This window comes from Rattus norvegicus, chromosome 4 (assembly GCF_021556685.1).
Source record: "Rattus norvegicus strain SHRSP/BbbUtx chromosome 4, alternate assembly SHRSP_T2T, whole genome shotgun sequence".
Taxonomy (NCBI): Eukaryota; Metazoa; Chordata; class Mammalia; order Rodentia; family Muridae; genus Rattus; species Rattus norvegicus.
The window spans coordinates 150,975,926-150,989,981 of NC_141537.1; the positions used below are offsets into that span (position 1 = coordinate 150,975,926).

General features: G+C 52.5%; 1 protein-coding gene across 4 annotated transcripts in view; it reads left to right on the forward strand.

Moving 5' to 3' along the window:
* The window catches only part of Ift122 (intraflagellar transport 122), a 70,234-nt gene extending 56,594 nt beyond the window's left edge, over positions 1–13,640 (forward strand). For 2 of the 4 annotated variants that reach the window (XM_087657605.1, XM_087657607.1), the window contains 11 exons: positions 691–862; positions 2,161–2,263; positions 4,186–4,326; positions 5,285–5,382; positions 8,271–8,371; positions 10,090–10,255; positions 10,696–10,807; positions 11,204–11,329; positions 12,299–12,378; positions 12,681–12,845; positions 13,182–13,636. In XM_087657605.1, the coding sequence (XP_087513731.1) occupies positions 691–862; positions 2,161–2,263; positions 4,186–4,326; positions 5,285–5,382; positions 8,271–8,371; positions 10,090–10,255; positions 10,696–10,807; positions 11,204–11,329; positions 12,299–12,378; positions 12,681–12,845; positions 13,182–13,271 (1,354 nt within the window). In that variant the 3' untranslated portion in view covers positions 13,272–13,636. 4 annotated transcript variants of the gene reach the window in all.
* The last annotated feature ends 416 nt before the right edge of the window (positions 13,641–14,056 follow it).

The window sequence follows — 14,056 nt, forward strand, 5'->3', positions numbered from 1 at the left end:
CACAAAGCGGGCTGGGTAGAGTTCTCACCCTGAAGATGGCTGCTTACTCCAAATCCTGGGCTGGCTAGACCCACAGTGAATCCAGCCGTGTGCAGATGGGCAGTAGGAAGGTGGTCACTACTGGGAAGATCTGAGTGACTGGGCCTCAGGAACCTTTCCTGGAGTGAGGACACTGCTGGGGCTTGTGGCCTGCCTTCCGGCCCAGGACAGGTTTCACATTTGTCACTTCTTCCATACTGTCAGTCGCTGAGGCAGCCTCATGCCCTAGCCTCTACTTTCCTGTGGAAATTCCTGACAGTGCAGGACAAGCACTCTGCCACTTCCTGCCATGGAGTATTGGGCCACCCTTACATAGACTCAAACTCAAGTCATCTCACCTTTTGGGATTGTGGGAGGGTGAGAAAGATGCTATGGGAAATCTCATAAGTCCACCTCAGTATCTAGAGCAGATCCCAGGTCTTAACTTTATAACTGGTGTAAGAGGTGTGCGGCATGGGCAGTGTCCAGTTGCAGTCACTTTTGGCCCTGCCATTGGTTTTGGACAGTGCATTCATTCCTTCCATAACTGCCTGTGGAACCCCTCCACGGGCCATAGCATATTGTTAGCACAGGGCAGAGTGGAATGGACTGGCATGGAGCCTGCCCTGGAGAGTGTCAGAGGCCTCACAGGCGTGCTCCCTGCCTCTCCAGGTTGATAGATATTGCTCGAAAGTTGGACAAGGCTGAGCGGGAGCCCCTGCTCATGTGTGCTCGCTACTTTAAGAAGCTGGATAGTCCTGGCTACGCTGCTGAGACCTACCTGAAGATTGGGGACCTGAAGTCTCTGGTGCAGCTGTATGTGGACACCAAGCGCTGGGATGAGGTGAGAGAGAGAGTTCACTTGCTTGGTTGGGACTCTGCCTGAGCCCCTGGCCACAGGCAAATGGGTGCTGAGCAGATGGGAGCTAAGCTGGAGAGAAGCTGCCCTCACGACAGAGGGTCATTGCTAGCAAGCAGATTTTGACTCAAAAGTCTCTGAGCCAGAGTATCTTAGAGGGCCTTTTCACCAAACTTCCAATTTGTTCCTTCCTTCATTCAAAGAAACTGATATGGGCTACTCGCTCTAGGCCAGCCCCTTGACAGGCACTAGGGATGTGTCTGCCTGACAACTCCAGCACCTGCTGCTGGTCTGAGCCACCTCTGGCCAGCACCACAGCCTCAGGCTCACTTCTGAAGAGGGGACACACCAGTATGGCATTAAAAGCCATTTTAATGTGTGGCATTTTGGCAGAAAAGTCAACCATATTTTTCATATACAAACTACCAGAGCTCCTTTTAGGGCAGCTGCTCCCTGCCCTGGTCCTCTGCTGTGTGAAAAGACCAGAAAGAAGAGTCAGCCAAGCAAGCCAGACACACAGCTGTGCTGGGGCCAAGGCTGGCTAGGCAGCCAGGGCAGAGCCTCTCTGTGCCTGTTCCTGTGCCTTGGAGAGAGCATTACCTGAAAAGAATTAGTGAAGTCCGCCGCCATGACAGTCTTACAGAGCCTAGCAAGGCACTACCTAAAGTAAAAAGCAGCCTGACTCCTGTCTGCCCCCCAGGTAGCTCCACTTCCTGAGGTGACAGGTCACTGACAAGAAAAACAGGCTAGGATGGAGGCTGGTTATCCGGCAGTGGCAGTTAGCATGTCACGGACCCTCCCATGCGTTGTCTACCACTCTCCTAGTGGGGCAGGTGGTTTATGGCTTTAATGAAGCAGTCACTGAGTCCCATGCCACACTGTCCTCAGTCCTCTCTGACAGCTAGTAAGCAGTGATGACGATACTGTCAATCCTGTTTCCTTAGGTGTTGCCTACAATTAAAAGAAATCTGTTTGCCATGCTACAGGAGCCCACGCAAACCCTCAAAATAAAATGTTTCCGATTCTGTGCTGCCTCTGTGGTCCAGAAACAGACTGTGTTGTTATTGAATCCAGTCGGTTGCATATTGCCGCTAATTGCCTTTTGTTTTCAAAGAGCTGGTTTGTTTTTGTGTTGCTGGGGGTTTGGAGAGGGGGAGACACTCTCCCCCTCTGAGTTGTCAGGCTGGCAAAATATGACATCTCTAACAGATTCAGCCAAGCGCCACATTTTCGGGGGACACAGGGGGCCACTTCATTAAGAATGCCTTGACTCCTCCTTCTAGGCCTTTGCTTTAGGTGAGAAGCACCCTGAGTTCAAGGATGACATCTACGTGCCCTATGCGCAGTGGCTAGCAGAGAATGACCGCTTTGAGGAAGCCCAGAAAGGTAGGCCACACATATAAAGGGGGTGGGGAGGGCTACTGAGACATGGTACAGAGGCTGCCAGGCCCCTTCCTCGGCAGGTCCCAGGACTGTACCCTGGCTCAGGATGTGTTTGCTGGTGAAAGAGTTTAGAACAGACATGGACATTGAAGCCATGCCTCCTGGCCCCATTGCTCCACCTGTTCTGGGACCCAGACAGGCCCTTGCTGGTTAGCAGCTCCCTGTTAACCTTGCAAAGCACTGCACTCCAGTGTGCCTTCCCTTTAATCCTCAGGATGCCCTCTGGCATGGGCACCATAGTTATTTATGTTTTGCTAATGAGGAAACTGATGTTGAAGGAGATAAAGGAATTTGCCCGTAGTCCACCAGTGGGGAAGCTGCAGAGACATTACTGGAGCCAAGGCATACATTGTCAGGACAAAGTGAGAGAGCAGCCCTTGGTGTCTAGCATAGTCTCACCTTCATTTTCTTCTACTGAGAAAGAAATGGGCTTTGTTTCTGACTCGGGCAAGCCAAGCAGCCTCTCTGCCCTTTGGTGCTTCTGTTGGTGAAATGAGCCATACACAGGGTGTGACGGCATCTGAAACAGAAGCCAAGGCAAGTATGGCACATTAACTGATAATGTTCATCATCAGTTAGCCATGTGACCGCCTTTGCTGTGGCAGGTGCTGGCTGGGCACTTAACCTGCATAACCTTGACTCTTGCCAACAGCCCTGCAGAGATGCTGAGGCTACACGTGCTGTGTGAAGCGAGCGAGCTCGAGCGCGCGGCAGAGCCGGAATTGAGTCAGATCTGTCCAACTGGGAGCCTAATTCTCATGCCTGTTTAGAAAGTCTCTTAATTGGAGTGGGTGGGTCGTATTCCATAGCATCTCATTTACACTTGTATATGGTAGCAGTTACCACCTCCTGACACACTGCAGAACAAATGTCCCCTCTTGGAGCTCCTTGGTTAAAAGCCCCTGTGAAGGACCGCACATCCTCTACTGCCTCAGCATTTACAGAGCACCCAGTTGCTGAAGTGTCTGCATGTTTGGGCAAAACACATCAACCTATCCATCTGTCTGTGTCCCCTTCCAAGAATCCATCGCCATAGTAACTTGGTACTCAGACAAGAGACAGAAGATGAGAATGAACCAAGGCCAGACCTTTCCTTCTCTGCAGGTTGAAGATGTGGGTCATTTGGATGCTCACACATGGTCAGGTGTCAGAGCTCTGAGTCTTCTGGCAGCCCTGGGGTCCCCAGAAGTTGGCCATGTGGTAGTGAGGGGCCCAGGAAATTTTGGTTAGACATAGGCATGATTGAGAAATTCTTTGCATGTTTTTATAAATGTCTAGTTTTGCAAGCCGAGCCAGATCTTTCAAGCACTCAGCTTGAGATGGGTTCAGTGCTGGGCTGGCTTCTGTTCTTTGACCTTGGTATAATGTTTAGTTCCTACCTGGCAAAGCCCATCATTCTCACTTAATGGGGGCAGGGCTGGTTCTCCCATCTTTAGAATTTTGTTCTGAGGATTCAATGTGTAATTAATAGTGAAGGTATTGTGAACCACTAAGCTCTACTACATCATGGGACCTGCTAGTGCTTCCCAGGAGTCATAAAGTCTCAGTCTGGAGTGGAGTGGAGTCAAGTTCCCTGTGGGCAGTGCCAGGCTTTGGAGCCTTGGGTTTTCTCTCTGCTGTGCCTTGCTAAAGTAGGTTGCCATTTCCCAGCCAAAAGGAGTGCATCTCCCTGTGCTTATTTCAGGATGCAGCCTTGGTTATTTATAGCCTGCGGCCTGAGAGGCACATCTCAGCACCGAGGTATCACAGATGCTCCCTCCCAGGAGTGGCCTGCCTCTCGAGCAGCCTCATATAAGCCCTGCACAATCTCCCTGCTCCATCCATGCTGGTTCTCTATGACATGCATTTGCTTTCATGGCCCTTAGCCTTCCACAAGGCCGGGAGGCAGGGAGAAGCAGTGCGGGTGCTGGAGCAGCTCACCCACAACGCTGTGGTGGAGAGCAGATTCAACGATGCTGCCTATTATTACTGGATGCTGTCCATGCAGTGCCTCGACATGGCTCAAGGTGAGTGAGTGACAGCCGGCTGGCCTCTTCCCTGGCCCCTCTTTGGCATCAGATAAAATCAGAAGAGCAGGGACGTTTCATTAAAGCACTGGGCTTGTTTATTGAGTGTTTTGCCCCTGAGCCTATCTTGCAAAGGCACAATCTGGCCTGTCATCTCTTTCAACTTTGCCTGCAAGTAGGACTTGCTGGCAGTCTGTCTTCTGGGTAGGAGGTCCCACCCTGCATCGCTAATTCAGAGCATCTCCTTCTCTTGCTACCTGGGAGCCTGGAGCTGGGCCCAAGTGAGCCCTGGCTTTAAAAAAAATTTTTTTTAATTAAATGAAAAGATGAAGAGATCACCTTACAATAACTCACTCCAGAATCTCCCTCATCCCAGGCAGGAGGACAGTTTCAGACTTGCTTTCATTCATGTGGCTTCCCATGATCCCCTGAGGAGTTCTGAAGACGAAGGAAAGGAGGTAGCTGTACTCAAAGCTGTGTGCAGCAGTGGGAAGAGCACTGGCTGCCAAGTGTGCAGGGTGACAGTGTGTTCTTGAGCTGCTGCTCTGCCCTGAGCCACAGCTGTCAGTTCCCAGTCAGAACCATCAGGCCCAGGTGCCAGGTGGGTTTCTGTCCTGGCCATTGATGTCATCTCAGATAAATACCTGACAAGCTGAGGTGCAGGGTGAGCACAGAGAGCCAGTGAAGATGCCATCTGCCCAACCCACCAGGCTCCCTTGGTGTGTCTGGGCCAGTAGGTCTCCTCCATTGGTGGACAGAGCTGGCAGGGATCTGTCCTTCGGTGTTTCCTGGCCAGGAGCTCTGCCTAGCTAAGACTTCTCATCCAGGATGGACTACTACTGAGCAGGGCACTTGTCCATCGCTGCCCTCTGGGCCCTCTGCAGCATAGGAAGAAAAGATACCATCTGACACATGCTTAACCCTTCCCTTCTGCCCTCCCCCGGGCCCCTTCCTCCAGTAGATCCCGCCCAGAAGGATGTGATGCTTGACAAGTTTCACCATTTCCAGCACCTGGCTGAGCTGTACCATGGCTACCAAACCATTCACCGATACACGGTAAGGTGACAGGGAGACTGATGAGGCACCTTTGGTGTCCCATACTCAGCGAGGGCCTCAGAGAGATGTGATACGTGATGAACTACCCAGAAACCCTGCCCCTCCTCGGGAAGGGAGGGAGGTGCTTCTCCTCACCTGCCACTTTTTTTTTTTTTTTTTTTTTTTGACATGAAGCAAACCTTGGGGCTCAGAATTACAGTACAGGGCTGGGATAGGCCTTTCCAGTTTCAAGTTCAGTATTTGATGCCTCTCTAGATCAGTAAAGGCTCAAGTTCTCTCTCTGGCCCTCAGTCTCCTCTATAAAACAAGAGGTTGTCCCGTTCTCCAAAGACACACAATGAGTTAAGATCATTCCCTGATACTTGTTTTGATACAGTGTTTTTCTGTATAACAACCTGGCTGTCCTAGAACTTGCTCTATAGACCAGGCTGGCCTCAAACTCACAGAGATCTGTCTGCCTCTGCCTCCCTAGTGCTAAGATTAAAGGTTCGTGCCACTACCACCGAGCCCCGTTCCATGATTCTTTTGATAAGGCCTTGTTAAATGAGTTACCATCTACCTCATCCCATGTCTCCTCAGCCCTCCACAGTCTTGATTAACCCACACTGTGGACTTACCCTGTAGCAACAAGCTGGGCTACACCAGTGACCCCTGCTCCCCATTCGCAAGTTCCTCTATATGTTGGACAGCGTAGGCTCTGTCGTATAGACTGATTTCATCCTTCAGCCACACTGAGATAAGTATGTCTGCAATGAGGAAGCCCAGGTGCCACAGAGAAGAGCCATGGTGTGCCACTGGCCCATGGGGCCCGTCAGTAAGCAGCAAGCAGAGCCTGGGCTTGGGTCTACTGACTGCAGTCTGTGCTCTCAGCTCTAGGATGTGGGTTCACAGGCCATCTCTGGATGCCTCTTGTCCCACTGTGATGTGTGACTTGGGAGATCCCCCACCTCTGTACTTAGTCTCCATCTCTGTGGAATGGAGATGGATGGTAGCTGGTGTCCCTGAGGGCTCCGTGTGCGTTCACTTTGGAAATGTGGCTCTGGTCCCCATTATACCTCAGGTAGAGGTTTCATAGCAGCTTCTATAGGAGGCTACTTACCCCAGTCCAGTGTCAACTGTGGCTCTCAGAGGCCCAGCTTTCTTTGAGTGTTCTGCTCTTTGTCTGTATTCTCTCTGCACTGTCCAAGTCTGGGAAAGTCAGGTCCCACTTGGGCCTGTCTTTTTGCTAGCAGCATCTGTGGGCTCAAGCAGACCCATCTTTCATTTAGGCCCCTTGTCTCAAACAGCTGAGGCGCTATGGAGATAGGAGCTGATATTACTGGAAGCAGTCCAACCTACACTGGATGTACTGAGCTGCCTTGGGTGCCTAGCACTGGGCTCCTGATTCCCAACTTTCCTGCTTCTGCTCACTGTGTCTCTGCAGGGTCTCCTCACCCAACAGCTGAGCTCTGTCCCTGATACACACAGTACTGAGCTAGGGGCCCCCTGTGGGTCCCAGGCTGGCATCCAGGCCAAAGCTGCTTTCTTGGGCTATTCCCCTAATCAGTGTCTGTGTGTGACAGTCCCTGTGACAAGGCCTGGGACACAGTGGTAAGCAAGTCCCTGCCATAAAGAACCTATAGTAAGCAGGGCAGCCCCTCATGGGAGGTGGCTTCTTTGAGAGGAGGTGATCCCTCCACCAAAGAGGAGCACAAGTGAAGAAGGGGAGGGGAAAGGATTGGTGGCAGGCTAGCTGTGGTCTGGCAAAGGTCTGGGTGGCCAGCATAGTTGAGGATTTAGCATTGGGGCCAAGTGGGAGCTGATCCCAAAAAGGCAGAAAGAAGCACAGGTTCTTCCTGAGGCGTGGGGCTTCTTTCCTAAGAAGTGCTGGTGATCTGGACAGTGGCTTACCTGGGCCTGGAGTCTTCACTCACACCCAGGAGAGCCTGACTCTCAGGTTTCTCTCATTTCCTGGAGCCAGCAGAAGCTGTAGAGATGTAAATGAGCAAACCAGCACGGTAGCACACACCTGAATCCCAGCACTCCACAAGTGGAGGCAGGAGGATCATCCTGGTTACCTAAGGAGATTAAGACCAACCTAAGTAAAGACCTTTTCTCAAAAACAAAAACAAAAAGGAGAAAAAGGGGGTGTTGGGAGGGGACAGAAAGAAGTGTAATTAGGAATTCAGGAATTTGGCTCTGAACCAAAGTAGAAAGTCACTTCTCACAGCTTTAGGCCTCACAAGGGCCTGTCCTGGTGGCTGCTATGGATGTCCTGACTAAACCTTAAGACCTTAAGGGAGAGCTTCTGGTGGGAGGGGAGCTGGCTGGCCTGTCCACATCTGAAGTGTAGTTTGCTCTTGTAGCTGGATTGTAGTGTCAGACTCCCTCAAAGCAAGTCTTCACCATGCACAAGCCTTCCCTGGTGGGTTAGGCTGTACTGCTGGTAGCCCGAGCACAGGTCTGTGCACTCCACCAGTAGCCATGGAGACCTGTTAGAGCTGGGGCCAGCCTGAGCATTGTGTGCATTTGGTGGCACATTTTGCTTCGGTAGCTGCTGAGGAATAAAGAAGAGACTTGCTGTGTCCTGCAGGAAGGAGTTAAGCTCCCCACTAAGTATTGTCCTCATTCCTATAAAGGTCTTGAGCTCAGGTCAGAGCATCCTCAGGGACACTGTAGCTGAGAGAAGCACATTCTTTAGGGTTGAGGGATCAGCTCTGGGTCTGAATCTCCACTCTGCCCTATTCTCTGGGTATCATGGGCTGTCCTTTACCATGGCATCACATTCCTCTCTGGTACAGTGTGACTGAAAGTCACTGCTAGCAAGCCTGTGTTAAAAGCCAGTGGGGGCAGCAGTTATGGCTAGCACACAGTAGGTACTCAGTGTTATACCTGTTCTTTTGCTGCAGGAGGAGCCATTCAGCTTTGATCTCCCCGAAACCCTCTTCAACATCTCCAAGTTCTTGCTGCACAGCCTGACCAAGGCCACCCCCTTGGGCATCTCCAAAGTGTATCCTCCCCACCCACCCTCCCTGCCCTGTCTAATGGCCCCAGTTCTCCACAGAGCACTTTACTGGCAGAAGCTCCCTCTCTCAGCAGCCACTGGGGAGTGGGGAGAGGCTCAGCTGGGCAGCTGAGCAGCCAGTGCCAAGGGGAGCTTTGCTTTTAGGGCTGTCTAGCTGCACCTGGTCTGCGATTCTGGCCAGCACCTTGTCCCAGGCCTCCCAGAACTCACAAGGGAGGGTGGGACTGAGACTAGGAAGTTCTCTGGATCTGCGACCATGTCAAAAAAGTGACAAAGCTGTCATCTAGTAGGGGTGACAAGAGGCACGACCTGATCAGAGATATGTCCCCTGTGCCCAAGAGTAAGATGGAGGTAAGGCTGGGCCTAGTCAGGGACAGCTGTCCAAAGGAGGGGACTCCACACTCCACTAAGGTAAGGCTGGGCCTAGTCAGGGACAGCTATCCAAAGGAGGGGACTCCACACTCCACTAAGGTAAGGCTGGGCCTAGTCAGGGACAGCTATCCAAAGGAGGGGACTCCACACTCCACTAAGGTAAGGCTGGGCCTAGTCAGGGACAGCTGTCCAAAGGAGGGGACTCCACACTCCACTAAGGTAAGGCTGGGCCTAGTCAGGGACAGCTGTCCAAAGGAGGGGACTCCACACTCCACTAAGGTAAGGCTGGGCCTAGTCAGGGACAGCTGTCCAAAGGAGGGGACTCCACACTCCACTAAGGTAAGGCTGGGCCTAGTCAGGGACAGCTGTCCAAAGGAGGGGACTCCACACTCCACTAAGGTAAGGCTGGGCCTAGTCAGGGACAGCTATCCAAAGGAGGGGACTCCACGCTCCACTAAGGTAAGGCTGGGCCTAGTCAGGGACAGCTATCCAAAGGAGGGGACTCCACGCTCCACTAAGGTAAGGCTGGGCCTAGTCAGGGACAGCTATCCAAAGGAGGGGACTCCACACTCCACTAAGGTAAGGCTGGGCCTAGTCAGGGACAGCTATCCAAAGGAGGGGACTCCACACTCCACTAAGGTAAGGCTGGGCCTAGTCAGGGACAGCTATCCAAAGGAGGGGACTCCACACTCCACTAAGGTAAGGCTGGGCCTAGTCAGGGACAGCTATCCAAAGGAGGGGACTCCATGCTCCAGACTAAGGCAGCAGAGAAGACCATAGATAGGGTGGGTGTATAGAGGCTTCATGAGGTGGATGTAGACAAGCCCAGCTCCTATGTGGGGTACTTCAAGTCCTGGGAGTCTACTTCTCCTCTGCCAACGAGAGCTACAGAAGGATCAGAAGCACAGAAGAGAAATAGCCCAACATTTCACAAGCTTGAAAGTAATTTCATTTCCCTCTTCTCATCTGGCTCACCTGCCTGCCTCATGTAGGAACCCGTCCCAGAAAAGCACCCCAACTCACCATTAAGAACTCATTTCCTGAATGGTCCAGACTCATTATTTACTCTTCAGGGCCAAACAAATGGCCTTCACTGTGATAACCCTTCCACTGACAGGTCAGGTTCAGCCCTGCTATCTTGGTACCTGAGTCTAATTTGTCCCAAAAGTTGTGTTGATTTACAGGTTGGTTAAGTTGGGTGCTGAGCCTCCCCTGGTGTTGTCCAATAGAAACACAGAAGTGACTACCTACACAAGATACTTTCTAGCCCAGGGATGGATAGTGTGGGCTCCAGTTCACACCCCTTTTGTCCTTAACCTTATCAATGGCAGGAATACACTCTTCACATTGGCCAAGCAGAGCAAGGCTCTGGGTGCTTACAAGCTGGCCCGGCATGCCTATGACAAGCTGCGGGGGCTGCAGATCCCTGCCAGGATCCAGAAGTCCATTGAGCTGGGCACCCTGACCATCCGCTCCAAGCCCTTCCATGACAGTGAGGTAAGGGCATGTCTTTGAACCTGGTCTGTGTTCTGTTGGAAGATGACTGCTGTGCTCTTGGCTCCCCTACCAGTGTACTGGGATAGACTGGGTTCAGACCCCAGGTCTATGCTTCCTAGCTGTGCCTCAGTTTCCTGCTCTACCAGGTGTGTGTATAAACCCTTCCCCACAGGTGGTAGGAGGTACTAGTGCAGCATAAACGATGCACCCAACACAGTGCCTAGAACCTGGTGAGGGGCAGGAATTGACAGTGGACAGAGTTGTTCCTGTCAAGACAGCATCCTGCTGAGGCCCGCCTAGGAGGAGGTGTCTGGGCAGTGAGCCTTGGGTGGAGTCTTCAGTTGGCCAGCCTCCCCACAGCATGCAGTCTTTGGCCCTGGGAGGAGGGGAGGTCTGCACACTTCCACTTCAGCCTGGGCAGACGTGTTCTTGTTTTATAGGAGCTGGTTCCCTTGTGCTACCGCTGTTCTACCAACAACCCACTGTTGAACAACCTTGGCAATGTCTGCATCAACTGCCGCCAGCCCTTCATCTTCTCCGCCTCTTCCTACGGTGAGCCCTCCCACTGCTTTACAGACATGGGGCATTGTGCAGAAGGTGATGCCACCATGCCGTAGATACAGAATTGCTGTCAGAATCCACAGAGGCAAGGCCCAACATGTCCCAACCAGAAGTCCCACTCTCATTATAATGACAAGCTGGGTCCATTGTTCAGTCTGAGAGGCTGAGGGAGCAGTCCTGGCCTACCTCTTTCAAAACAGCCACTGTGGGGGAGAGGGGCTGCTGGGGACCTGGTCCTCTCACATGCACTGTGCCCCTTGCCTGCAGAGAGGCTGCTTGGGAAAGGGGACATGCTCTGGCTGTTCTATTTGCTCACACACTGCCTGGTGTGAGTGACAGTCCCAAAGCTCTCCTGAAGCCATCCCCAGCCCCTCCCTGTCCCCCCAGAGGTGCTGCACCTGGTGGAATTCTACCTGGAAGAGGGCATCACTGACGAAGAAGCTGTTGCCCTCATTGATCTGGAGGCACCAAGACACAAGAGGGAGGGCAAATGGCAGGAGACCTCAAGCAACAGTATCCTATGCTCTTGGCTCCAGCCAGGCCAGGGCCAGGGGCTGGGAGAGGAGGCAGCATGGGCTGTGGCAGGAGGGACAAAAGGATAAGATCAAGAAAGGCTGGGGAGGTCCCCACACAGTGAGGACCAACATCAGAAGCGGGCAGAGAGCTGGTCAGAGCTTGCAGGATAAGGAGAGTGGCACCTTCGTCTTCCTGTGAGGACTCCCTACCCTGCTTCTGAAGACACTGATCATGCTTCTGGTCCACAGCTAAGCGGGAGCTGTAGTACATACTTGTATATACTTGGGCAATCCCTAGCTTTCTCCTCAGGTAGCTCTTCATGCAGTGGCAGCAGTCAGTTCTCAGGCTGAGGAAAATAGAGTGTGAAGCTCCCAGGTATCCATCCCACTCTCCTGGAGGCCTCTACATCCCCTTGGTTCTGCGTTCCTTGGGTAGTTCATCCCACCTCCATAGCAGTTATAGAGTTGGATACCAGTAATATGGCTGAGGCTCTAGGACAGCTGGCCCCCAGTAGGTATTTCAACAGCTGTGGTCCTCGATGGAACACTTGGCCACACTCCCCTAATCCCTACACGAGGCCCTCCCACCTATGCTTCAGCCAACTCCATCACCACTGGGCAGAGGGGAGAAGGCTGACAGGACAGGGTTCTGTAAGGGTTCTCGTCCTTCACTCCATGGCTGTGACTGCTGAGTTTCTCAAGTGGCGGCTCTAGGCCTGTGGTCTCCACCCACTCAGGACCCTTGGATGGACACTTGCTGTGAGCCATGGTGTGACTGGAGGACAGGGCCACTTCTCCCTCTTTTCCTTTTTCAACCTGCAGGCCTCTCCCAGACACCGTACCACTCTTCCCAAGTCTGTGAGGGCAACACATAGCTCAGCTCCTGGGAGTGAATGTGTGGGCTAGAGGGTTGTTGGTACCTGTGCTCTACTAGACTTCCAGTCCATCCTTAACCAGAATCCTCCAGATTCCCAGACATTGAGGCTGGATGAGACCATGGACTCCATAGGAGAAGATGACCCATTTACAGCCAAGTTGAGCTTTGAGGTGAGATGTTCCTCAAGAGTGGAAGTGTGCCGACAGGCCTGGTGGAGTGCAGCCAGTGCTTTCCCCAGGCACACAGTGACCCTCAGTGTGGCAGATAGCTACTGCCTCAGACATGGTAGGGAGAAAGAGAACTAGATAGCTTTCTGTAATGACTGGGTGGTTCTGAGCCCACTTCAGTGCTGGCATGGAGCGTGTCACAGTTACAGATGCCTGGAGTTAAGATGTGGTAGTGTCCCTTTGCACACCAAGGATCCTGGGATCAGGCCAAGGGTATAACACCCATGTACGCCCCACCCTCACAGCAAGGTGGCTCCGAGTTTGTGCCTGTGGTGGTGAGCCGGTCAGTCCTACGCTCCATGAGCCGAAGGGATGTTCTCATCAAGCGCTGGCCCCCACCGCTGCAATGGCAGTATTTCCGCTCACTGTTGCCTGATGCCTCCATCACCATGTGCCCCTCCTGCTTCCAGGTACCCAGCCCACAGCTGGCCCCTCCTGCTCCTCCATTCTCCGTATCTCCCTTGGGAAGCTGTGGGGATGGGGGAGATCATGAGCTGTCCGGAGACTGCCCCTCTCACTGCCCAGCAGGTTCCTGCTCTGCACACCCCTGAATGAGGGATGTGGGACCTGTGACCCTCATTCTGACAAAGAGTTCCCAGTCCTCAGGTCAACACACTGCAGGTCTGTAGCTGCTACTGCAGCTCACTGCTTAGCTGCTTCCCCTCAGGGCAGCACTCCTAGCCCAGGCTCAGGGCTTGAGGGGCACCTGACTCCACCTCCCTGTGTCCTGGGCTGTGTCTCCTCAGATGTTCCATTCGGAGGACTATGAGCTGCTGGTGCTCCAGCATGCCTGTTGCCCTTACTGCCGACGGCGCATCGACGACACTGGCCCGTGAGCAGTGATGGCCTCTGGGGCCTCCTGCTCCCATGGTCTCCTTGCTGTTCCCAGACTGTTGGAGAGAAAGAATTAAACCCTCAGAACACGTCTCCTGCCCAGATGAAGTTTGTATGTTGGGGAGGGGCCTTGCCTGTGTAACCACAGAGTTCCTATTTATGGCATTTCATTCCTTGTAAATAGCATCAGGAGATGGGGAAGAGAATGCACATATATTTTTCTAAGAAAAAAAAATGTGTTACTTTTAGAAGGGCTCATGTGTTCATAGCAGCCTGCTGTAGTCCATAGATCCGTCAGACCGTTACCGTGCACACTTTGCCAACAGATTGCCTCAATAACGACAAATAAAAGGGCTACTCGTTTTCATCAGCGTCTGCGTTTTAGCAAATCCTCATATTGTCTGCAACTTAATTTCCTTATGCAAAAGTGCACCTGTTTCTAATTTGATCTGAAAGGAACATTGCTTCTGCGTGCTCTTAAAGTGTAATCTAATCAAACAGCACCATGGGAAGGGGCAGGGGCATGGGTGTTTTTGTTGTTGTTTATTTTGGTTTAATGGGGATCCATCTTGACAGTCTTGTCCTTGGAGCCCCTGGAGCATTTCCCCGGGGTACTCAGCCTTTCAGCCCCTTTCCTTTCTCAGGGGCTAGAAGCATGGGAGCTCCAGTTGGGATCCACAGAATGCTGTGGCTATCAGGCAGAATCTGGAAGAACTCACACTCACTGAGAAACTGTTCAGCCATAACCCTGTGTTGGTTATGAATAAAAGAAGAGTCATGAGGGGCA